Source organism: Oncorhynchus gorbuscha, linkage group LG06 (assembly GCF_021184085.1).
Source record: "Oncorhynchus gorbuscha isolate QuinsamMale2020 ecotype Even-year linkage group LG06, OgorEven_v1.0, whole genome shotgun sequence".
NCBI classification, from domain to species: domain Eukaryota; kingdom Metazoa; phylum Chordata; class Actinopteri; order Salmoniformes; family Salmonidae; genus Oncorhynchus; species Oncorhynchus gorbuscha.
In genome coordinates, this window is record NC_060178.1 from 99,245,360 (window position 1) to 99,271,814 (window position 26,455).

At 44.3% G+C, this 26,455-nt stretch overlaps 1 protein-coding gene and 1 long non-coding RNA gene across 2 annotated transcripts; one reads left to right on the forward strand and one right to left on the reverse strand.

The window, feature by feature from the left end:
• Positions 1–298: 298 nt before the first annotated feature.
• LOC124037325 lies at positions 299–3,348 on the reverse strand. The gene is made up of 5 exons (XR_006839158.1): positions 3,035–3,348; positions 2,364–2,927; positions 1,437–1,506; positions 959–1,120; positions 299–813 (listed from the first exon to the last, which is right to left on the reverse strand). It is a non-coding gene; the product is annotated as an uncharacterized LOC124037325 (long non-coding RNA).
• A 14,893-nt stretch (positions 3,349–18,241) lies between these two features.
• On the forward strand, positions 18,242–20,449 carry LOC124037326 (proteasome subunit beta type-1-B). Its single transcript, XM_046352039.1, has 6 exons — positions 18,242–18,440; positions 18,804–18,911; positions 19,233–19,314; positions 19,428–19,557; positions 19,694–19,800; positions 20,060–20,449. The coding sequence occupies exons 1-6, from the start codon at positions 18,343–18,345 to the stop codon at positions 20,243–20,245; spliced, it is 711 nt and encodes a 236-aa protein (XP_046207995.1). The 5' UTR covers positions 18,242–18,342; the 3' UTR covers positions 20,246–20,449.
• Positions 20,450–26,455: the final 6,006 nt, after the last annotated feature.

Consider the following 26,455-nt stretch of genomic DNA (forward strand, 5'->3'; position numbering starts at 1 on the left):
ATGTATCGACTCAGGGGTGTGAATACTTATTTAAGTAAATTAGATAATTCTGTAAATTAATACATTTGCCAAAATGTCTAAAAACATGTTTTCACTTTGTCATTATGGGGTATTGTGTAGATGTGAGAAAATATATTGAATCCATTTTGATTTCAGGTTTTAACAACAAAATGTGGAATAATTCAAGGGGTCTGAATACTTTCTGAAGGCACTGGACACTAATATATAGGCTATAAGAATTATGCATTAATATATTAACTTCTAACTTACACATCACTGTCTTTTTCACTGTTCCCTTACTTAATTCATGCAAGGGAACAAAAAGGGGTTGTGTCTTCGTCAGAGCATAGTTATCTCTTTATTTTGTCTAGTATAGCCATTTAGCTTAGATAGCATGGCATAGAACTAACAACCAGTTGGCTTGGCTGGAAAAAAGCACCTTAGATTTGTGTTGGGACTATATCTTATGGAAGGAAGGAAATAGTATGAATCAATTCATCAAAAATAACGTTTTTAATGAAAATAAGTCAATCATTATTTGAATAGGTCGGTAACCGTTGTATAAAAGTGATAATGCCCTCCAAGCTGTTGGAGGTTATATTGGCACGGTTTGCTGGCCCTTGACATATATATAATCTACACACCACGGCTTCTTGGGCATTATCACTTAAATCCACCCATTTCCCAAGTCCATCATGGCACAGGGGCCACCACACTCCTTCCCGGTATGCTGCCAGCTGCAACCACTTTTTCATGGCCGACTCCACATCGCTTTCAGACGCTCTATATGTTAACGGATTCTTCGGACAACAGCTAATGAACAAGAGCACAAGTGGTTGCAAAGATGTGAAAAGGCAGTTGCAACAGGGAGAACGGAATACTGTAAAATGCCATGGTAATTGCACTGCAGGAAGCTATGTGTCGCGTTGAGACATTTGTAAATATGAGAAATCCTTACCAATCAAAACCTCCCTCAGTAGAAAGGGATGCAAGAGGGATTTTTCTATTTACTCCTCTTCAATTCATGTTTTTTTGCCAGCGTGTTGGAAATTGTGCGCCTCATTAAACGCCACACAGCATCTTTCACGCCGCATCCGCTAATTAGGCTCAAATGGTTCATCTAAAGGAAAAAACATTTGAATAATGTATCAATTGACATAAAACTTTAAGCCACAAGTGACTGCTTTTCCCCAGGTGAGAGATGCATGGTTCTAAGAAACACATATGCTTATTCTGAGCATCAAAACATTATGCTTTTATCCTACATCAAGTTGAAATGTTTTTACAGGGGAGTGAGACGCCTTTTCATAAACAATATTTTGTGGACATAAATCATACTTTTTTTGTCTTGCTTAACTGAACAATTATTTTATTCTCATAAACTCCCATTGAATCTCTCAAAAAGAGCATAAGATACAAAGTGGAATGAAACTCACCAGTTTTAAGTTTGAAGTCAGACCCCTGAAGATCAGTTTCCAGGCTCTGGAGACCTTGCTGATCCTTCATCTATAACACAACAAGGTGGAGAAGAATGAGGTAAGTGTATATTGCTGCCCACCAGGAGCAGGGGAGACATGGAAGATGCGTCTACCCACTGGGCACAAACAGGTTGAATCAACATTGTTTGCATGTCATGTCATTTCAATGAAATTATGTTGAATCAACGTGGACGTCTGTGCCCAGTGGGTATCCTCAGTGTAGAATAGGCACATCCTTCCCATCTCTCCCTCCACTGCTGGTACTGAAACATGAGTGAGGTATTGAAATATGTAAATGGAATATACTATATATTTTATTATCATCATCATCATATACACTGATTTTACAAAACATTAGGAACTGCTCTTTCCATGACATACTGATCAGGTGATATCTATGATCCCTTATTGATGTCACTTGTTAAATCCACTTCAATCAGTGTAGATGAAGGGGAGGAGGCAGGTTAAAGAAGGATTTTTAATCCTTGACACAATTGAGACATGGATTGTGTATGTGGGCCATTCAGAGGGTGAATGGGCAAGATAAAATATTTAAGTGCCTTTGAACAGGGTATGGTAGTACGTGCCAGGCGCACCGGTTTGTGTCTCAAGAACTGCAACGCTGCTGGATTTATCACGCTTAACAGTTTCCCGTGTGCATCAAGAATGGTCCACCACCCAAAGGACATCCAGCCAACTTGACACAACTGTAGGAAACATTGGAGTCAACATGGGCCAGCATCCCTGTGGAACGCTTTCGACACCTTGTGGAGTCAATGCCCCGACAAATTGAGGCTGAGGGAAAAGGGGGGTGTGCAACTCAATATTAGGAAGGTGTTCATAATGGTGGTACACTCAGTGTATATATTATGTATTGCTGCTCACCAGAAGGAGAGACAGGTAAAATGTGTTGATCCTTTGCAAACACCCAATTGTCCTGGTCAAAGCACTGTTTTTTGAGATTGGAGTGAGCTGTAATGTACTTCTCAGCAGATGTATGCTTCCTTAATTGATGTTTCTTCATCATTTTTGTTAAGCCATAAACTGCAGTTACGACATTTGATTTTCCTCTTGCTTGCAGGTCTCATAGCTGGACACGCTGAACCTGGGTCTCTCGCAGTTGCACTGGTTACATCTGCACTGGTTACATCTGGGTCTCTCGCAGCTGCACAGGTTACATCTGGGCCTCTCGCAGTTGCACGGGTTACATCTGCACGGGTTACATCTGGGCCTCTCGCAGTTGCATTTGTTAAATCTGGGCCTCTCGCAGTTGCACTGGTTACATCTGGGCCTCTCGCAGTTGCACCTGGGTCTCGCCCATATACTGACTCACATTGTAGAATGTGTTTGGTAAAATCACTCCTATTTACATAGATCTTGGGGCAGTATGGGCTGTGAAAATGCTTTGCTGCTCTATGCACTCCAAATGGCACATGAATATTGTGAACTCTGAAATGGGGGGAAAAAAAGAATCAGCATCCAGGACCCAAAGTTCCCCAGTTGATAAAAAGCATGGTATCATGTGCTAAACTAGCATAATTAATGGATGAGATTACCTCTATGCAGCACAGCCTTCAATCTGTGAGACTCAATGTGTGCCGACACACTGGCATAGTCTCGGGGCTTGAAAATGGAGAGCTGGCAGAAGGGGCAATGATACAATTGGTACTTCTGGAACTTGGATAAAACAACACGGCCATCAGCTGCTTTCCGCACAGTGATATGCTGTCAAACACAAATTACAAATATCCTGAACAACAATATAAACACAACAATTTCAAAGATTTTACTGAGTTACAGTTCATAGAAGACTTAAACAAATTCATTAGGCCCTAATCTATGGATTTCACATGAATGGGCAGGGGTGCAGCCATGGGTGTGCATAGACCCACCCACTTGGAAGCCAGGCCCAGCTAATCAGAATGAGCAGCCTCCCGAGTGGCGCAGCGGTCTAAGGCACTGCATTGCAGTGCTTAATAAGGCGTCACTACAGACCGGGGCTCGTTCCCAGGCTGTGTTACAACTGGCCATGACCTCCATAGGGCGGTGCAGCATAGTCCGGGTCACCCCCAATTGACCCAGCATCATGTTTTGGAGGACGCGTGACTCAACCTTTGCCTCACTAGGGAGTTGCAGCTTTGAGACAAGATCATAATTGGATTGCAATTGGAAATCAATTATTGGGGAGAAAAAGGGAGTACAATACAACAACAACAAAAACACACAAAAAGATGAAAAAAAATACTCCATCACCCCCCTTCCCCCTCCACAGACAATCCCGCAGATGAAGAAGCCAGATGTGGAGGTCCTGAGCTGGCGTGGTTACACGTGGCCTGCAGTTGTGAGGCATGTTGGATTCTAAAATGACGATAGAGAAATTAATAAAATTCTCTGGCAACAGCTCTGTTGGACATTACTGATTTTTGTGCATTTGGAAAATGTATGCTTTCTTTTATTTCAGCTCATGAAACATGGGACCATCACTTTACATGTTGCGTTTATATTTTTGTTCCGTATAGTTCAGCAAGTCAGCTAGGTGAGTTAATAATGTTGCCTCACTGTGTATTGTACATCATGAATAAGGAGTTAGCGTAACTTTGCGTTCAAACAGGTCTGCAACGAATGGGCCTAAAGCCAATGTTCCCTCAAAAACAATTAGACACTGAGGAAATGTCAGGTCTGCTGAGCGCAAAATTCACAGTTGTGAAAATTCTGTGCAACGTCCAGCGCTGAACACTGAGGCTGTATCCGCTTTATGTTAGTTTTAACAGTGGCCAAGTAGGCTACTGAGGCTATTTGATCATAATGTAGACCTACCAGAGTGGCTAACAGAGTGGCCTACCATAAAAAATAATGGAGAAAATGCATCCCATAACATTTTAACATGGAAATAGCTGTTCTATCATTCAGCCTACAGTAGCAGCCAATGTGTGGTGCTCAATGTAGGCCTACATTCCATGAGACTTGCAGGACTTGACAACATGCAGGGCTTGACAACCAGTTTATCCACTTGTCCTTCAGACAAGGAGGTGACTGAAAATGTTGTGTTGTTTGATAAGAGAACACACTTTACAAAATAAAATGCATTATTTTCCCCATACCATTATTACAGAGAATCAGACAAATTATGCTACCCTCTGTCTATTGGCTACTTATTCAAGCCTGTCTCAAAATACAACAACAAAAAAACGGGCTTTTCAAAAATGTCTAGCAATGCACACGTTTTGTGCTCTTGTAGGAAGCAATCAGTCCCCTATTGCTGGCTACAAATGATCTATAACCGCGTAGCATCACTACTCTGGACGGTTCTGACTTAGAATATGTGGACAACCTCAAATACCTAGGTGTCTGATTAGACTGTAAACTCTCCTTCCAGATTAAACATCTCCAATCCAAAATTAAATGTGGAATCATATTCCTATTTCGCAAGAAGGCATCCTTCACTTATGCTGCCAAACATACCCTCGTAAAATTGACAATCTTTGATTTTGGCGATGTCATTTACAAAATAGCCTCCAACACTCTACTCAGCAAATTGGATGCAGTCTATCACAGTGCCATCTATTTTGTCAACAAAGCCCCGTATACTACCCACCACTGCGACCTGTATGCTGTCGTTGGCTGGCCTTCGCTTCATATTCGTCACGCCAAACCCACTGGCTCCAGGTCATTTATACGTCCTTGCTAGGTAAAGCCCCACCTTATCTCAGCTCACTGGTCACTATAGCAGCACCCACCCATAGCATGCGCTCCAGCAGGGGTATATTTCACTGATCACCCCCAAAGCCAAATCCTCCTTTTGCTGCCTTTTCTTCCAGTTCTCTGCTGCCAATGACTGGAACGAATTGCAAAAATCTCTGAAGCTGGAGACTCATGTCTCCCTCACTATTTTTAAGCATCAGCTGTCAGAGCAGCTTACAGATCATTGCACCTGTACGTAGCCCATCTGTAAATAGCACATCCAACTACCTCATCCCCATATTGTTAATTATTTTATTTATATATATATTTTCCCCCCCTTTGCACCACAGTATGTCTACTTGCACATTCATCTTCTGCACATCTCACTCCAGTGTTTATTTGCGAAATTGTAATTATTTCGCCACAACGGCCTATTTATTTTATTTCCTTACCTCCCTAATCTTACTTAATTTGCACACACTGTATATAGACTTTTGTGTTGTGTTCTTGACTGTACATTTGTTTATTCCATGTGTAACTCTGTGTTGTTGTTTGTGTCACACTGCTTTGCTTTATCTTGGCCAGGTAACAGTTGTAAATTAGAACTTGTTCTCAACTGGCTTACCTGGTTGAATAAAGGTAAAATTTAAAAAATACTGTATGTTGGAATGTCTTATGTCCGTCCTACATGTAGTGTTGGTACATGGAATATTTCTCAACTGCATATACAGTGCCTTGCGAAAGTATTCAGCCCCCTTGAACTTTGCGACCTTTTGCCACATTTCAGGCTTCAAACATAAATATATAAAACTGTATTTTTTGTGAAGAATCAACAAGTGGGACACAATCATGAAGTGGAACGACATTTATTGGACATTTCAAACTTTTTTAACAAATCAAAAACGGAAAAATTGGGCGTGCAAAATTATTCAGTCCCCTTAAGTTAATACTTTGTAGCGCCACCTTTTGCTGCGATTACAGCTGTAAGTCGCTTGGGGTATGTCTCTATCAGTTTTGCACATCGATAGACTGAATTTTTTTCCCATTCCTCCTTGCAAAACAGCTCGAGCTCAGTGAGGTTGGATGGAGAGCATTTGTGAACAGCAGTTTTCAGTTCTTTCCACAGATTCTCGATTGGATTCAGGTCTGGACTTTGACTTGGCCATTCTAACACCTGGATATGTTTATTTTTGAACCATTCCATTGTAGATTTTGCTTTATGTTTTAGATCATTGTCTTGTTGGAAGACAAATCTCCGTCCCAGTCTCAGGTCTTTTGCAGACTCCATCAGGTTTTCTTCCAGAATGGTCCTGTATTTGGCTCCCTCCATCTTCCCATCAATTTTAACCATCTTCCCTGTCCCTGCTGAAGAAAAGCAGGCCCAAACCATGATGCTGCCACCACCATGTTTGACAGTGGGGATGGTGTGTTCAGGGTGATGAGCTGTGTTGCTTTTACGCCAAACATAACGTTTTGCATTGTTGCCAAAAAGTTCAATTTTGGTTTCATCTGACCGGAGCACCTTCTTCCACATGTTTGGTGTGTCTCCCAGGTGGCTTGTGGCAAACTTTAAAAACACTTTTTATGGATATCTTTAAGAAATGGCTTTCTTCTTGCCACTCTTCCATAAAGGCCAGATTTGTGCAATATACGACTGATTGTTGTCCTATGGACAGAGTCTCCCACCTTAGCTGTAGATCTCTGCAGTTCATCCAGAGTGATCATGGGCCTCTTGGCTGCATCTCTGATCAGTCTTCTCCTCGTATGAGCTGAAAGTTTAGAGGGACGGCCAGGTCTTGGTAGATTTGCAGTGGTCTGATACTCCTTCCATTTCAATATTATCGCTTGCACAGTGCTCCTTGGGATGTTTAAAGCTTGGGAAATCTTTTTGTATCCAAATCCGGCTTTAAACTTCTTCACAACAGTATCTCGGACCTGCCTGGTGTGTTCCTTGTTCTTCATGATGGTCTCTGCGCTTTTAACGGACCTCTAAGACTATCACAGTGCAGGTGCATTTATAGGGAGACTTGATTACACACAGGTGGATTGTATTTATCATCAGTAGTCATTTAGGTCAACATTGGATCATTCAGAGATCCTCACTGAACTTCTGGAGAGAGTTTGCTGCACTGAAAGTAAAGGGGCTGAATCATTTTGCACGCCAAATTTTTCAGTTTTTGATTTGTTAAAAAAGTTTGAAATATCCAATAAATGTCGTTCCACTTCATGATTGTGTCCCACTTGTTGTTGATTCTTCACAAAAAAAATACAGTTTTATATCTTTATGTTTGAAGCGGGAAATGTGGCAAAAGGTCGCAAAGTTCAAGGAGGCCGAATACTTTCGCAAGGCACTGTATCATAAATTGCTATTGCAAATAGAAGTATTATGTTCAACAACTGACATTTTCAGATATTATTTTGACAAACACACTTTGGTGCTTACAATTTGTTATTGTCATAGAGTTGGTGGGCACTGTCATCTGGGATCTTTGTGATATGACTTTCTTTAAGCACGTACTGCTGAAACTGTCACTTGAAATTTATTTCTTAAAGTCTACAAACACTCTACAGTCGTGGCCAAACTTTTTGAGAATGACACAAATATTAATTTCCACAACGTTTGCTGCTTCAGTGTCTTTAGATATTTTTGTCAGATGTTACTATGGAATACTGAAGTATAATTACAAGCATTTCATAAGTGCCAAAGGCTTTTATTAACGATTACATGAAGTTGATGCAAAGAGTCGATATTTGCAGTGTTGACCCTTCTTTTTCAAGACGCAATCCGCCCTGGCATGCTGTCAAATGAACTTCTGGGCCACATCCTGACTGATGGCAGCCCATTCTTGCATAATCAATGCTTGGAGTTTGTCAGAATTTGTGGGTTTTGTTTGTCCACCAGGCTCTTGAGGATTGACCACACTTTCTCAATGGGATTAAGGTCTGGGGAGTTTCCTGGCCATGGACCCAAAATATTGATTTTTGTTCCCCGAGCCACTTACTTTTGCCTTATGGCAAGGTGCTCCATCATGCTGGAAAAGACATTGTTCGTCACCAAACTGTTCCTGGATGGTTGAGAGAAGTTGCTCTCGAAGGATGTGTTGGTACCATTATTTATTCATGGCTGTGTTCTTAGGCAAAATTGTGAGTGAGGCCACACACCCTTGGCTGAGAAGCAACCCCACACATGAATGGTCTCAGGATGCTTTACTGTTGGCGTGACACAGGACTGATGGTAACACACACCTTGTCTTCTCCGGACAAGCTTTTTTCCGGATGACCCAAACAATCAGAAAGGGGATTCAGAGAAAATGACAGTCCGCCGGTCCTCAGCAGTCCAATCCCTGTACCTTTTGCAGAATATCAGTCTGTCCCTGATGTTTTTCCTGGAGAGAAGTGGTTTCTTTGCTGCCCTTCTTGACACCAGGCCATCATCCAAAAGTCTTTGCCTCACTGTGCGTGCAGATACACTCACACCTTCCTGCTGCCATTCCTGAGCAAGCTCTGTACTGGTGGTGCCCCGATCCCACAGCTGAATCAACATTAGGAGACGGTCCTGGCACTTGCTGGACTTTCTTGGGTGCCCTGAAGCCTTCTACACAACAATTGAACAGCTCTCCTTGAAGTTCTTGATGATTCGATAAATGGTTGATTTCGGTGCAATCTTACTGGCAGCAATATCCTTGCCTGTATCCATAGATTAGGGCCTAATGAATATCTGATCACTCTTCATAACATTCTGGAGTATATGCAAATTGCCATCATACAAACTGAGGCAGCAGACTTTGTGAAAATTAATATTTGTGTCATTCTCAAAACATTTGGCCACGGCCGTACATTTATTCACTCTGTGATAGGGTTGGATCTTATATGCTACTTTTATTGTCCTGTTTTGTTTTGATTGAATGTTTTGCATGCCAACTGAGGTTCCATGTGCTGTGCCTAGGAATGAAGACAAAAGAGTTCAACAGAGTAAAGAACACAAACTGGAAGTGTAGTCTTTGTTGTTGAAAATGTATGCTATACCCCATCCACACTGAAGAGGCTCTGACATGTACATCAACCAGGGATAAAGAGGAAGTTAACACGGTGAAATGTTTCATACTTAATTGAAGTTAAGTGTCTGTTGACATTTTGGAAAAGGTCTAATGTTTAATTCGTCAATATTATATTTTTATTAATTGATTTACTGGCCACCTTTACTGTGGTTACATGTTCAGTATATGTATTGACCAGCAAACCCACTGCAGCCAACCTCACCAGCTCTCATGCCATTGGGTTAGCTCCAACCAGTTTTGAAAATGTTTGGAGTAATGGTTAAAGAGCTATTGAAATTCAAAAAATGTGATTTGTCACTATGTTGACGGTCCCTAACTGCTGTTGGTGGACGTAAGGAAAACTACAGGCGAATATCCAACCTGAAACTGTCTTTACCTCGGTGGAGGATATGGGATCAAACTTTTGCATCCGTCACTCTCCTCGCCCCAACCTGGCATTGAACCAGGGACACTCTGCACACATCGACAAGACACCATCGAAGCATCGTTACCCATCGCGCCATTTTGGATTGGTGATTTACATTTGTGGAAAGTGATTTACATTTGTGGATTGGTATCTTACATTTGCGAATACATTTTGCATGATATTGATCCCATAAATCAATCACGTTGAGCGGTGATGACTCAAAAAGCGGTGACAGTCTCTACACCCCCCTGTGTATTATTATTAGCTAACAGCTAACTTAAGCAGTCACTCAACAGCAAACGGACTCTTAGTGATGATAGCTAGCTAGTTGCCTGGGGACCAGACTGAATTTCTAAATACACCGTCTGGAACATGACAGTGTTTGATTCTGGAAATGGTCCTCTCAGGTTGTCTACAATTGTCAAACACTTATGTTCCAGACGGGATATTAATAACTGGGTAATTCCACGGTAGTAACAAAATAAATAACAATGATTGCAAAGTTAAACGAACTATACAACTCTATGCACAGGACTACTTTTAACAGTTTCCACATAAATGTTTTAAGTCATTGCAAAGTAGCTAAGAAGTAGTTAAAGTCGCTAATTAGCAAAAATGCTATAAAGTTGTCTGTGATGAGGTTTGAACGAACACGCAACCTTTGGGTTGCTAGATGTTCACATTTATGACCACCACTACCAACCACCATCCTTTCGTTTTTTGCCTTAAGTAACCTTCTGTCATATGTAACCATACCCGTGCTTAATTGGAACAGGATCCAGCACCTATCAAAGTTAATTCGAGTTGCCTCTTCGTTAAAACATTTGCGCAACATTGTAGCCAACGCATGGCCATCGCTGTGGTGAGAGAGAAGCTGGTCTCTCTCTTAGCCTAGCTGTAGATTGTAGCCCAATAACAAGGAATAGGCTAAAGTCAGGAATGCATGGCAAATCTGTCATTGAACAAACAGCATGCAGATAAAACAGGATTTAAGGAATATTTCAAATTACAATCAAGGGAAAACACAGTTTGTAAAGCAAATGGCTGAATCTGAAAAAAAGAACACTAATCTGTCTGCTGTAGGCTAACAAAATATTTGATCAACTTCCAAATATTGTTTTACAAAGTAAAACGAGAGATATAGGCTTTTGGCACGAGAGCGTCGGCCATCACCGGTGAGTGAGCTGCACATCATTGGGTGAGTCTGAAACTGTAAAGCATTTGTAGGACTATAATTTCCTCCTCATTTTGTAGCCTACAACATATGTCTCCACACACATGGTCGTTTTCATTGATCTGAGATTTTCAATTTGTCAGTGTCAAAGGAGCCTGTCATTTCATTTACAGTATTAAAAAAATAATCTGCCAAAGTCTCCAGTCATGTAAAATGACAGAGAATTGCATTAAATCCATTAAGAAAAGCCACATTTTCCCTGACCCTTAGGCTACTAAAATGTTCCCCATGTGTGCGACTGTAAGTGCCTCTACTGATCTATGCCACAAAGCAAATGCAATGATATTATTATGAAGGTGAGAAAAAGTAAGTAATTGCACCCCTGGTACTGCAGAGCTCTCCAGATCATCCCCCTCTCACTTTTTGTTCCGGCATCTCCCAATTACCAAATTAAGCACTGAACCATACATACTGTTATGCAGGTGAATGAGGACCCAAAAGCGACTTGGCGAAAACAGAGTCTTTAATCCAGAAAAGGAAATATGCAATACTCCTAGACAAATCGGAGCGGTAAATAAAGCATAACAAACAATTCCACTCGTAATGACGAGAACAGACTGGAGACTCGATCATAAACTGTAGGTTGCCTCGGGAAGGCACTTGACCGTAGCAGACTCAGACACCTGCTCACCACGCAGCATCTGAGGGAAACACGACACGACAGGGCGATACAAAGACACAGCACGGTGAACAATATACAAGGATCCGACAGGACAGAAACGGAAAACAAGGGGAGAAATAGGGACTCTAATCAGGGGAAAAGATAGGGAACAGGAGTGGAAAGACTAAATGATTGATTAGGGGAATAGGAACAGCTGGGAGCAGGAACGGAACGATAGAGAGAGAGAGAGAGAGGGAGGGAGAGAGAAAAAAGGGAACGAACCTAAAAAGACCAGCAGGGGGAAAACGAACAGAAGGAAAAGCAAAATGACAAGACAATATAAGACAAAACATGACAGTACCCCCCCACTCACCGAGCGCCTCCTGGCGCACTCGAGGAGGAATCCTGGCGGCAACGGAGGAAATCATCAATCAGTGAACGGTCCAGCACGTCCCGAGACGGAACCCAACTCCTCTCCTCAGGACCGTAACCCTCCCAATCCACTAAGTATTGGTGACCCCGTCCCCGAGAACACATGTCCATGATCCTACGTACCTTGTAAATAGGTGCGCTCTCGACAAGGACGGGAGGGGGAGGGAAGACGAACGGGGGTGCGAAGAAAGGGCTTGACACAGGAGACATGGAAGACAGGATGGACGCGACGAAGATGTCGCGGAAGAAGCAGTCGCACAGCGACAGGATTGACGACCTGGGAGACACGGAACGGACCAATGAACCGCGGAGTCAACTTACGAGAAGCTGTCGTAAGAGGAAGGTTGCGAGTGGAAAGCCACACTCTCTGGCCGCAACAATACCTTGGACTCTTAATCCTACGTTTATTGGCGGCTCTCACAGTCTGTGCCCTGTAACGGCAAAGTGCAGACCTCACCCTCCTCCAGGTGCGCTCACAACGTTGGACAAACGCTTGAGCGGAGGGAACGCTGGACTCGGCAAGCTGGGATGAGAACAGAGGAGGCTGGTAACCCAGACTACTCTGAAACGGAGATAACCCGGTAGCAGACGAAGGAAGCGAGTTGTGAGCGTATTCTGCCCAGGGAGCTGTTCTGCCCAAGACGCAGGGTTTCTGAAAGAAAGGCTGCGTAGTATGCGACCAATCGTCTGATTGGCCCTCTCTGCTTGACCGTTAGACTGGGGATGAAACCCGGAAGAGAGACTGACGGACGCACCAATCAAACGACAGACTCCCTCCAAAACTGTGACGTGAATTGCGGGCCTCTGTCAGAAACGGCGTCTAACGGGAGGCCATGAATTCTGAACACATTCTCGATGATGATTTGTGCCGTCTCCTTAGCGGAAGGAAGTTTAGCGAGGGGAATGAAATGTGCCGCCTTAGAGAACCTATCGACAACCGTAAGAATCACAGTCTTCCCCGCAGACAAAGGCAGACCGGTAATGAAGTCTAGGGCGATGTGAGACCATGGTCGAGAAGGAATGGGAAGCGGTCTGAGACGACCGGCAGGAGGAGAGTTACCTGACTTAGTCTGCGCGCAGTCCGAACAAGCAGCCACGAAACGGCGCGTGTCACGCTCCTGAGTCGGCCACCAAAAGCGCTGGCGAATAGAAGCAAGAGTGCCTCGAACGCCGGGATGACCAGCTAACTTGGCAGAGTGAGCCCACTGAAGAACAGCCAGACGAGTAGAAACAGGAACGAAAAGAAGGTTACTAGGACAAGCGCGCGGCGACGCAGTGTGCGTGAGTGCTTGCTTAACCTGTCTTTCAATTCCCAGACTGTCAACCCGACAACACGCCCATAAGGAAGAATCCCCTCGGGATCAGTAGAAGCCACAGAAGAACTAAAAAGATGGGATAAGGCATCAGGCTTGGTGTTCTTGCTACCCGGACGGTAAGAAATCACAAACTCGAAACGAGCGAAAAACAACGCCCAACGAGCTTGACGAGCATTAAGTCGTTTGGCAGAACGGATGTACTCAAGGTTCTTATGGTCTGTCCAAAAGACAAAAGGAACGGTCGCCCCCTCCAACCACTGTCGCCATTCGCCTAGGGCCAAGCGGATGGCGAGCAGTTCGCGGTTACCCACATCATAGTTGCGTTCAGATGGCGACAGGCGATGAGAAAAATAAGCGCAAGGATGAACCTTATCGTCAGACTGGAAGCGCTGGGATAGAATGGCTCCCACGCCTACCTCTGAAGCGTCAACCTCGACAATGAATTGTCTAGTGACGTCAGGAGTAACGAGGATAGGAGCGGACGTAAAACGTTCTTTTAGAAGATCAAAAGCTCCTGGGCGGAACCGGACCACTTAAAACACGTCTTGACAGAAGTAAGAGCTGTGAGAGGGGCAGCAACTTGACCGAAATTACGAATGAAACGCCGATAGAAATTAGCGAAACCTAGAAAGCGCTACAACTCGACACGTGACCTTGGAACGGGCCAATCACTGACAGCTTGGACCTTAGCGGAATCCATCTGAATGCCTTCAGCGGAAATAACGGAACCGAGAAAAGTAACGGAGGAGACATGAAAGAGCACTTCTCAGCCTTCACGTAGAGACAATTCTCTAAAAGGCGCTGGAGAACACGTCGAACGTGCTGAACATGAATCTCGAGTGACGGTGAAAAAAATCAGGATATCGTCAAGGTAGACAAAAACAAAGATGTTCAGCATGTCTCTCAGAACATCATTAACTAATGCCTGAAAAACAGCTGGCGCATTGGCGAGACCAAACGGCAGAACCCGGTACTCAAAATGCCCTAACGGAGTGTTAAACGCCGTTTTCCACTCGTCCCCCTCTCTGATGCGCACGAGATGGTAAGCGTTACGAAGGTCCAACTTAGTAAAGCACCTGGCTCCCTGCAGAATCTCGAAGGCTGATGACATAAGGGGAAGCGGATAACGATTCTTAACCGTTATGTCATTCAGCCCTCGATAATCCACGCAGGGGCGCAGAGTACCGTCCTTTTTCTTAACAAAAAAAAAACCCGCCCCGGCCGGAGAGGAAGAAGGCACTATGGTACCGGCGTCAAGAGACACAGACAAATAATCCTCGAGAGCCTTACGTTCGGGAGCCGACAGAGAGTATAGTCTAGCCCGAGGAGGAGTGGTCCCCGGAAGGAGATCAATACTACAATCATACGACCGGTGAGGAGGAAGGGAGTTGGCTCGGGACCGACTGAAGACCGTGCGCAGATCATGATATTCCTCCGGCACTCCTGTCAAATCGCCAGGTTCCTCCTGAGAAGTGGGGACAGAAGAAACGGGAGGGATGGCAGACATTAAACACTTCACATGACAAGAAACGTTCCAGGATAGGATAGAATTACTAGACCAATTAATAGAAGGATTATGACATACTAGCCAGGGATGACCCAAAACAACAGGTGTAAAAGGTGAACGAAAAATCTAAAAAGAAATAGTCTCACTGTGGTTACCAGATACTGTGAGGGTTAAAGGTAGTGTCTCAAATCTGATACTGGGAAGATGACTACCATCTAAGGCGAACATGGGCGTAGGCTTGTCTAACTGTCTGAAAGGAATGTCATGTTTCCGAGCCCATGCTTCGTCCATGAAACAACCCTCAGCCCCAGAGTCTATCAAGGCACTGCATGTAGCACCCGAACCGGTCCAGCGTAGATGGACCGACATAGTAGTACAGGATCTAGATGGAGAGACCTGAGTAGTAGCGCTCACCAGTAGCCCTCCGCTTACTGATGAGCTCTGGCTTTACTGGACATGAATTGACAAAATGTCCAGCAAGTCCGCAATAGAGGCACAGGCGGTTGGTGATCCTCCGTTCCCTCTCCTTAGTCGAGATGCGAATACCTCCCAGCTGCATGGGCTCAGTCTCTGAGCCAGAGGAGGGAGATGGTTGCGATGCGGAGCAGGGAAACACCGTTGACGCGAGCTCTCTTCCACGAGCTTGGTGACGAAGATCTACCCGTCGTTCTATGCGGATGGCGAGAGCAATCAAAGAGTCCACACTGGAAGGAACCTCCCGGGAGAGAATCTCATCTTTAACCACTGCGTGGAGTCCCTCCAGAAAACGAGCGAGCAGCGCCGGCTCGTTCCAGTCACTAGAGGCAGCAAGAGTGCGAAACTCTATAGAGTAATCCGTTATGGATCGATCACCTTGGCATAGGGAAGCCAGGGCCCTAGAAGCCTCCCTACCAAAAACTGAACGGTCAAAAACCCGAATCATCTCCTCTTTAAAGTTCTGGTAATTGTTAGAACAATCAGCCCTTGCCTCCCAGATAGCTGTGCCCCACTCTCGAGCCCGGCCAGTAAGGAGTGATATGACGTAAGCAACCCGAGCTCTCTCTAGAGTATGTGTTGGGTTGGAGAGAAAACACAATATCACACTGGGTGAGAAAGGAGCGGCACTCCGTGGGCTGCCCGGAGTAACAAGGTGGGTTATTAACCCTAGGTTCCGGAGGCTCGGCAGACCAGGAAGTAACAGGTGGCACGAGACGAAGACTCTGGAACTGTCCAGAGAGGTCGGAAACCTGAGCGGCCAGGTTCTCCACGGCATGACGAGCAGCAGACAATTCCTGCTCGTGTCTGCCGAGCATGGCTCCTTGGATCTCGACGGCAGTGTTACGAGCGTCTGTAGTCGCTGGGTCCATTCTTTGGTCGGATCCTTCTGTTATGCAGGTGAATGAGGACCCAAAAGCGACTTGGCGAAAACAGAGTCTTTAATCCAGAAAAGGAAATATGCAATACTCCTAGACAAATCGGAGCGGTAAATAAAGCATAACAAACAATTCCACTCGTAATGACGAGAACAGACTGGAGACTCGATCATAAACTGTAGGTTGCCTCGGGAAGGCACTTGACCGTAGCAGACTCAGACACCTGCTCACCACGCAGCATCTGAGGGAAACACGACACGACAGGGCGATACAAAGACACAGCACGGTGAACAATATACAAGGATCCGACAGGACAGAAACGGAAAACAAGGGGAGAAATAGGGACTCTAATCAGGGGAAAAGATAGGGAACAGGAGTGGAAAGACTAAATGATTGATTAGGGGAATAGGAACAGCTGGGAGCAGGAACGGAACGATAGAGAGAAGAGAGAGAGGGAGGGAGAGAGAAAAAAGGGAACGAACCTAAAAAGACCAGCAGGGGGAAAACGAACAGAAGGAAAAGCAAAATGACAAGACAATATAAGACAAAACATGACACATACCAAAAGTAACATATAATACAAATGAGTGTTCCAGATTTACATTTATTATGTTACGTCTTGTCTGAGATCAGGCTGAATACACAGACTCCCGATGTAGTGTCCCAAAGCGAGGAATAGCCCAAACTCCTTGTCTTGTCCCCAGGGTAAGGTAAACCGCAACATTTAAACAAGGCTACAAAGAAAACTAATGGGACTTTAGCGACTGTGTTGACGTCAAAATCGGGGGTGTGAACTAGGTTTCTATTCAAGCGTTGATCGACATGGAAAGGACTCTATAGTATTAGAGAAAAGTTGAAAGAAACTGACCATCCGTTACATCTTGACGTGTCATGTCGTAACGTACAGCACGCATAAAGCTACTTTTTCGGTCTTACAATCTCTCTCCACCAGGTGTAACATTTCTATCATCCTTTAAAAACAAGAAATGAACAGTGAAGGGGGTAAGGGGGATACCTAGTCATTTTTTAAATTTTCATTGCATGCAATCATCATTCTCAAAGCCTCTGTTTACTTCTAAAATCACTTTAGCACCGCCCTAAAACCCTGATTCAAATTCGACACAAACCTTTAAATAGGTATGTAATGACACATTATATAAACTATTTATAGTGTTTTATTTACATTTGAGAGGCGATAAGTTGGACAGATCGAGTTTTAAAAAAGCAATTTTCCCACTCAACATCTCTTACCCACCCGCCATTAAAAAAAAAGACCCGACGGGGCTATTTGCCTGCTTGAATTATGCAGAAACGGGCAACGTTTACGTCATGTAATTGATTATGTTGGAAAGGGGAGAAATTGTGCTTTACAATGGTATTGACATTACAGTTGATCTGGAAGTATTACGTTTTGGGGGCGCTAAATTAAGGGAAATTGTACGGACCAAGGCGATGTACGAGTTTACGTTAACTTACCTAGCTAGCTAAGGTAAAGGCGAGCTAGCTTGGTAGATTGATACGTTATAGTTATACAGCAATAAAAAGCTAGTGTATACATCTACGAAAAACGTAGATACCGGTAGCAACACCAAAGGCCAAGCTCAAAGTGAATCGCAAATTTGTTACAAAATGTTAACCTAAATGGCTTTACCCTCATCTCTGCGGACGAAGACACACTGAAAGAGACACAACTGTATTCATTACGTTTATTCTGTTGCAAAACGTTTACTCCGAAAGGAAAAAGTTTAGCAATGAAAACGAGATTCTATTGGACAAATTCAGGTCGGTCCCTCGCCGTTTCGTTACCGTTAGCTTCCGTTTTGTTCTTAACGGTTTCCGATGTAAGACGTGATGAATACACCCCAGCCCAAGCAGCGAAGTCGGCACAAGACAAAAGTGACGTAATTACGTAGGGTTCTGTATTTTCATATGCTGATGTTTTTTTATTTAAAAAATGCTTTATCTGCTTTCCCAATGAAAATATGTTTTAAAATGGTTTCTGGACATTGTTTCTGCTGATTTGCTGGTAACATTGTTGAGCTGCACAGATTACTGTTCGATTTGAAAGCGCTCCTCCCTCACCGCTTTTTCGAACTCCCTCCATGACTCCAGCCACTGGGTGGTAGGAAAGACAACTTTTCTTGTTTTGTCGGTTGTTGATGATGATGATGATGATGATGATGATGCATTTCCGTCCGCCATATTGCAGTGATACAGCGAGATTTCCCATTTGTCTCAGCAATTTGAAGAGTTCGGGTTTTCTTGCAAACTGCCATAATGTTTACACAAGTTTGTGGAGATAATGGGAAAATGAAGGAGTATCACTATACTGGACCAGTAGAGCACCGATTCTCTCCATATTCCTTCAACGGAGGGTAAGCGTCAATATCCAACTAACAATCGTTTTGGTAGCCCAAATGATAGCAAGCTACAGTAACGTTACCTAGCTAATGCTGTACATAATTGTTTTCAGCAGGAATAGACACTGACTGGAGATAGCGTCTGACTAGTAATATGTCATTGTGCAAATCGCTAACACTTAATCAATAGATGTTCGTAGTTAAGTAACGTTAGCTAACTACGTGACCAACAATACATGTTTATCTGGTTTCGATTTCAGTTAGCTACAGTAGCTAAAGTTAATTATCTGGTAGTTGAGTTAAGGTTTTGCCAAAACTAACGTCAACTTGTTTGTTAGGGCATCATGTCAACTGACACTTAACTTTTTTTGTTTCCAGGACTGTGCTTGCCGTTGCAGGTGAAGACTTCGCCATTGTGGCCTCAGACACCCGTTTGAGTGAAGGCTATTCAATCCACAGTCGTGACTCTCCAAAATGTTACAAGTTGTAAGTCAAGTGCACACAACTGTATTTCCAAGGATGACCGAAGGAAAATTGCCAGATGGTGTGGTTCAACCCCATTTACTGCCTCACTATTGCTGTGTTTAGACAGGCAGCTAAATTCTGCTATTTTTTTCACTAATTGATCATTTGACCAATCCGATCAATCACAGATCTTTTTCTGAGCTGAACACAAAAACAATTAGTCGTGGAGAAATCATAATTGGGCTGCCTGTCTATGCTTGTGAACATCATAATAAATTACATGTTAAATATTTCACCAGTAAGTTACGATACTGTGACTAATACATGTTTAATTTCTCACAGAACAAATACGACTGTCATAGGCTGCAGTGGATTCCATGGGGATTGCTTGACTCTGACCAAAATCATTGATGCAAGATTGAAGGTGAGATCATTTGTTAGTTGAGCTGAAAGTTATGGCGTACACAATAACTTAACGTTTGTAAATGTATAATTTTCTAACATCAGCCAATATCTGATGGGAGAATGTATTTTTAGATGTACAAGCATTCAAACAACAAGAGCATGACAAGTGGAGCCATCGCAGCCATGCTGTCAACAATCCTGTACGGTAGAAGATTCTTCCCCTACTACGTTTACAACATCATCGGTGGCTTGGATGAGGAGGGTATGACTCCTGCTCTATTGCTGCTATTACTATTATCAGATGCTTGGTTCCATATGTGTAAGGTATTCACTGCATGTGTTAAGTCTAGTCCACTATTTATGACTCTAAAGTGAGCTGGTTTGTTTTTGCTTTTCAGGTAAAGGAGCTGTTTACAGTTTTGACCCTGTGGGATCCTATCAGAGAGACACATACAAAGCTGGTGGCTCAGCGAGTGCCATGCTGCAACCTCTGCTTGACAATCAGGTAAAGAAACCAAAAAGTGGTATAAGTTGAGCATTGCTAATAGCTTTTGAGGGCTTTGTTCCCCCCCCAAAGCACCTCTGTCCAATTTGACAGCACAATATGGCTTGAATGTTTGTATGCCAAATGTGTATGCAGAATTTAGCAGTGGCAGGGAAAACCTAGACATTCTAGTGACCAAGATATCTTTGGTTCGGGACAAACCACCTCTTTGTTTCTGTATTGCCCCTTAGTCTGTCTTTTATTCTTAATTTACAATTAGATTGGATTCAAGAATATGGAGGGTGTGCAGCACCTGCCCCTGAACCAGGAGAAGGCTGTGCAGCTGGTCAAAGATGTCTTCATCTCTGCTGCTGAGCGAGACGTGTACACCGGAGATGCACTCAGGATCTGCATCGTCACCAAGGAGGGCATCAAAGAAGAAACAGTCCCACTCAGGAAGGACTGAACAACTTATTTCTGCCACCATTTCAAGCTACTGCTTTTGTCTGGATTTTTCATATTTTGGACCCTTCCCCTGCTTTTCTCTTTACATTCATGCTGAAGAATAAAAATGTTCCCTGTAGTTAATTTTCTCATGTCAGTTTAACATTTTTTTTTAAAGAAACATGAAATGTTAAATGTATTTGATTACAGTGAAGTCTGAACAGTTTCCAAATGTATCAAGACAATTCTTGCTCCAACATACACTACCGGTCAAAAGTTTAGAACACCTGCTCATTCTAGGGTCTTTATTTTTATTATTTTCTACATTGTAGAATAATAGTGAAGACATCAAAACAATGAAGTAACACACATGTCGTAACAAAGTGTTAAACAAATTAAAATATATTTGAGATCCTTCAAATAGCCTTCATGACAGCTTTGCGCGCACACTTGGCATTCTCAACCAGCTTCATTTAAAAAAAATATTTATTTCACCTTTATTTAACCAGGTAGGCTAGTTGAGAACAAGTTCTCATTTACAACTGTGACCTGGTCAAGATAAAGCATAGCAGTGTGAGCAGACAAAGTTACACATGGAGTAAACAAGTCAATAACACAGAAAAAGAAAGTGTATATACATTGTGTGCAAAAGGCATGAGGTAGGCAAATAATTACAATTTAGCAGATTAACGAGTGATAAATGATCAGATGGTCATGTGCAGGTAGAGATACTGGTGTGCAAAAGAGCAGAAAAGTAAATAAAAACAGTATGGGGATGAGGTAGGTAAATTGGGTGGGCTATTTACCGATGGACTATGTACAGCTGCAGCGATCGGTTAGCTGCTCAGATAGCAGATGTTTAAAGTTGGTGAGGGAGATAAGACTCCAACTTCAACGATTTTTGCAATTCGTTCCAGTCACAGGCAGCAGAGAACTGAAAGGAAAGGTGGCCAAATGAGGTGTTGGCTTTAGGGATGATCAGTGAGATACACCTGCTGGAGCGCGTGCTATGGGTGGGTGTTGCCATCGTGACCAGTAAACTCAGATAAGGCGGAGCTTTACCTAGCATGGACTTGTAGATGACCTGGAGCCAGTGGGTCTGGCGACGAATATGTAGCGAGGGCCAGCCGACTAGAGCATACAGGTCGCAGTGGTGGGTGGTATAAGGTGCTTTAGTAACAAAATGGATGGCACTGTGATAAACTGCATCCAGTTTGCTGAGTAGAGTATTGGAAGCTATTTTGTAGATGACATCGCCGAAGTATAGGATCGGTAGGATAGTCAGTTTTACTAGGGTAAGTTTGGCGGCGTGAGTGAAGGAGGCTTTGTTGCGAAATAGAAAGCCGACTAGATTTGATTTTAGATTGGAGATGTTTGATATGAGTCTGGAAGGAGAGTTTACAGTCTAGCCAGACACCTAGGTACTTATAGGTGTCCACATATTCAAGGTCGGAACCATCCAGGGTGGTGATGCTAGTCGGACGTGCAGGTGCAGGCAGCAAACGGTTGAATAGCATGCATTTGGTTTTACTAGCGATTAAGAGCAGTTGGAGGCCACGGAAGGAGTGTTGTATGGCATTGAAGCTTGTTTGGAGGTTAGATAGCACAGTGTCCAAGGAAGGGCCAGAAGTATACAGAATGGTGTCTCGTCTGCGTAGAGGTGGATCAGGGAATTGCCCACAGCAAGAGCAACATCATTGATATATACAGAGAAAAGAGTCGGCCCGAGAATTGAACCCTGTGGCACCCCCATAGAGACTGCCAGAGGACCGGACAACATGCCCTCCGATTTGACACACTGAACTCTGTCTGCAAAGTAGTTGGTGAACCAGGCAAGGCAGTCATCAGAAAAACCGAGGCTACTGAGTCTGCCGATAAGAATATGGCGATTGACAGAGTCGAAAGCCTTGGCTAGGTCGATGAAGACGGCTGCACAGTACTGTCTTTTATCGATGGCGGTTATGATATCGTTTAGTACCTTGAGCGTGGCTGAGGTGCACCCGTGACCGGCTCAGAAACCAGATTGCACAGCGGAGAATGTACGGTGGGATTTGAGATGGTCAGTGATCTGTTTGTTGACTTGGCTTTTGAAGACCTTAGATAGGCAGGGCAGGATGGATATAGGTCTGTAACAGTTTGGGTCCAGGGTGTCTCCCCCTTTGAAGAGGGGGATGACTGCGGCAGCTTTCCAATCCTTGGGGATCTCAGACGATATGAAAGAGAGTTTGATCAGGCTGGTAATAGGGGTTGCGACAATGGCGGCGGATAGTTTCAGAAATAGGTAGTCACCTGAAATGCACCATAAATTCTTTTGTGAAGTTTCTTCCCTTAATGTGTTTGAGCAAATCAGTTGTGTTGTGACAAGGTAGGGATTGTATATAGAAATGGCCCTATTTGGTAAAAGACCAAATCCATATTATGGCAAGAACAGCTCAAATAAGCAAAGAGAAATCACAGTCAACTTCGAGTCAAGGTCAGTCAGGAAAATTTCAAGAGCTTTGAAAGTTGAAGTGCCGTCACACTTGGGGCTCCCAAGTGGGGCAAGACGCTGCATCTCAGTGCTAGAGCCGTGACTAGTGAGAAACTGGTTCAAATCACAACCAGCTGTGTCACAACCAGCTGGGATTGGGAGTCTCATAGGGTGGTGCACAATTGTCCGAATTCGGCTGGTATAGGCCATCATTGTAAATAAGAATTTGTCCTTACCTGACCTTTTAAAATTAAATCAAGCGTGATGCACCTTGGTCTGAGGAAACAGATAATATACATTTCAACCTACTATGTGTGCCAGTAGGTGTTCCTCAGGAATTCCAGGCCCTAAACAAGAATGATGGTTTATGGCATCTACTACCAATTCTTGGCCCCGCTATTGTGGATGCCAAACAGTCCTCATGGATAAATATACTATAATCAACAACGTTTTGTTAACTATACCTGCTCTGCCCTTACTGGTATGGCTGAGCAATTGGAGGCTACTACAAGGACCGCCAGGCAGAATAGATTGACTTTAGATTTGATCCTGGCCAGTCAGGGAGGGGTTTGCAAAAATGTTGGTGAATAATGTTGTACATTTATACCTAATAATATCCCAGATGGGAGCATATCAAAAGCATTGGTTGGGTTGGACGAGCTTTCGGCAGAAATTAAGGGCGTGGCTGGGGTGGAGGAGTCTGGCTGGATGTCTTGGATGGGGGTGTGGCTTGGTGAGTATGCATCACTGGTGGTTACTGGATTTCTGACCCTAATTCTTGTATTTTTATTATTGATGTGTTTGTTGCTTGCATCATACCTTGTTTGAAGAAGTCTGTTACAGATGTGGTACAGGCTTCAGGTATGATGCCCTTGCTTGATGCTCCTGAAGGAGATGCAGATACAGAATCTAACTTCCGGAGAAAGATGGGGCTGACTGAGGATGACCCCTGGTTTGCTGTGGGTGAGGTCGTGGAATGATAACTTCTTAAATACATAACGTGAACGATATAACTTCTCCTCTCTTATGTGAAGGTTTAGAGTCCCTGGGTGGCAAGGAGCCCACCTGGTACAGGATAGGAGTAGCTGAGAGGACCAGATGGTTTATAATAATGCTTTGCTCTACTTTACGCTGTTTTCCATGACCAATGTTGTATCCTATATCTAACATGTCAATAAACAATTAAGTTTTATTCTATTTTTGGTAAGTAACACCCTTGTGGGTATCAAAAGGGGGAGTCGAAAATAATATATAATTTGTTGATTTTTTTTCTGTTTTTCTGTTAAAAAAAAGAATAATAAACTTTTTATTATTTTCATGAAATGCTATTAACATATTACTATGTTGGGACCGCTGAAATAAAGGATAATGATTGTGGGTGTCAAAAGGGGGAATCAAAAACTCCAGTTTACATATATGTTAATCAACAAAGGGACGTGCATCACTTCATGTATTCACAAAATAAAGGTTTAAAGTTCCTGGGTTCATCAGCAACCTAGTATATCGGATGGTGTGGTTACACCCCACAGGGGTGTAAAAAGGGTGATTGTGAGGTTCTGTGTTATACACTATAGCCCTTACCATATCATATGTGATGGAATATTATTTGCTGTTGGCTTGTGTGGGTATATGTGTTATGCAACATAGCTGACTTGAGACATTGTTAACAGTTTCAGGACCATGGGCCTTTCACGTGATGGAAAAACACAGAATAACTTGAAGACAGGCACTGTGCAATGAGTTGTGAGAGCACATTCAGAACGTAGTGTCGCTGGACCTGGTTAGGGGGTTCCTCACTAGACCTCCGCAGTGGCTATTGGCAGGTGCCCCTCTCCCCAGAGGCAGGAGCCAAAACTGCATTCTCCACTAACAGAGGACACTGGCAGTTCAAGGTCCTGTGCTTCGGCCTGTGCAACGCTCCAGCTACTTTTGAGCGTTTGATGGACAGCGTGCTGGATGCCATCCCCCGACAGCAGTGTCTTGTATACCTCGATGACATCCTGGCCCATGGCAGCTCCTTCCAGTCAGCGCTGGGGGCGCTACGGCGTGTGCTGGATAGGGTGGCTGCCGCAGGTCTGAAGCTCCACCCTAAGAAGTGCCACTTCATGAGGAGAGAGGTGTCCTTCTTGGGCCACCGAGTGGGGAAGGAGGGGATCAGCACCATGGAGGACAAGGTGGGGGCTGTCAGAGACTGGCCCACCCCCACCGACCAGCGTCAGCTGAAGAGCTTCCTGGGCCTGGCCTCGTACTACAGGAGGTTTGTACGGGGCTTCTCAAGCTTCGCTGCTCCCTTGAACCTCATGCTGCCGAAGGACAAGGCTTTCACTTGGACAGTGGAGTGTGAGGAGGCGTTCAACACCCTCAAACGTGCACTGATCGAGGCCCCCGTGTTTGCCCCCCCTGACCTCACCCTGCCCTTTATCCTGGACACAGACTCAAGCAATGTGGGTATGGGTGGGGTGCTGGCCCAGGTGGGGCCAGAGGGGGAGAGAGTGGTGGCCTACTTAAGCAAAACATTTGACAAACATGCGCACCACTACTGTGTCACGCGGCGGGAGCTCTTGGCTGTTGTGGCCTCTGTCAAACACTGCAAGTACTACCCGGGTGGCCTGCCCTTTACTGTAAGGTCTGACCACTCTGCTCTCCAGTGGCTCATGTCGTTCAGAGAGCCAGAGGGGCAGGTGGCACGCTGGTTGGAGGAGCTTCAGCCGTATGACTTCACAGTGGTGCACAGGGCAGGGGCACGCTACTCCAACACCATGTCCCGTCGGCCCTATACTTCAGACTGCTGCCGCTACTGTGAGCAGAGAGGAAGGACGGGAGAGAGCGCTGTGTGCAGAGGAGGGGGTCTATGCCACAGTGTGTCGGGCGAGCGGGCCTGTCTGCTGTGAGCTGCAGACTGTCGACTGTGGCTGAATGGGGGCAGCAGCAGGGACGGGACACAGACCTACAGCCAGTGCTACAGTGGGTAGAAGCGCAGGTGAGGCCACCATGGGAAGAGGTGACAGCGCTCTCACTCGCGACCAAAGGGTTGTGGTCAAAGTTTGAGAGACTGCGGCTGGCTGATGGCGTGCTACAGCGGGCATGGAAGGAGTCAGCTACGGGAGAGGAGAGGTGGCAGGTGGTGGTCCCAAAAGCATTGCGGGAGGCTGTGCTCCAGAGTACTCATTGGGGGGTGGGGACTGGGGGGTGGTTCCCCTTGCTCTGCAAGTGCCGGTGGAGCGATGAGTTACAATGCTTCGTGGGTGACTGTTGTTGACATAGCATCATGTGGTTTATTAGCCTCTGTTCCCGCCGATAACTTCAGAACAATTCATTACAAATAAAGTTGCCAATGTCTTTACAAATAAAACAAGCCAGCGACGTATAAAAAATGCTTCAAATTAAAACCGAGATGAGTGCAATAAAATAATACAATAGGTTATAGACATACTGACATTAAATTGACAAATTTCATGCTCAATAAATTGAGTTATATTTTGCTACTTGTATACTCTGTTGGCTAATGTGTCTATATTTCATGTGTAGCCTAGTGTAACAGTATAACTTTATACCGTCCCCTCGCCCATACCCTGGTTCGCGCCCGGGTATGGGCGCGAACCAGGCTAATAAACCACATGATGCTATGTTCAGTGAATATCTTGTGTATAAAATTACACGGGAGGGCGAAAAATAATCGACCAATAATCGACCAAGATGTACATGCTAAAATCGGTACTGCCCCTATGCAACCAGGGGTAACGCTTCTGACAAAGGCCAGAA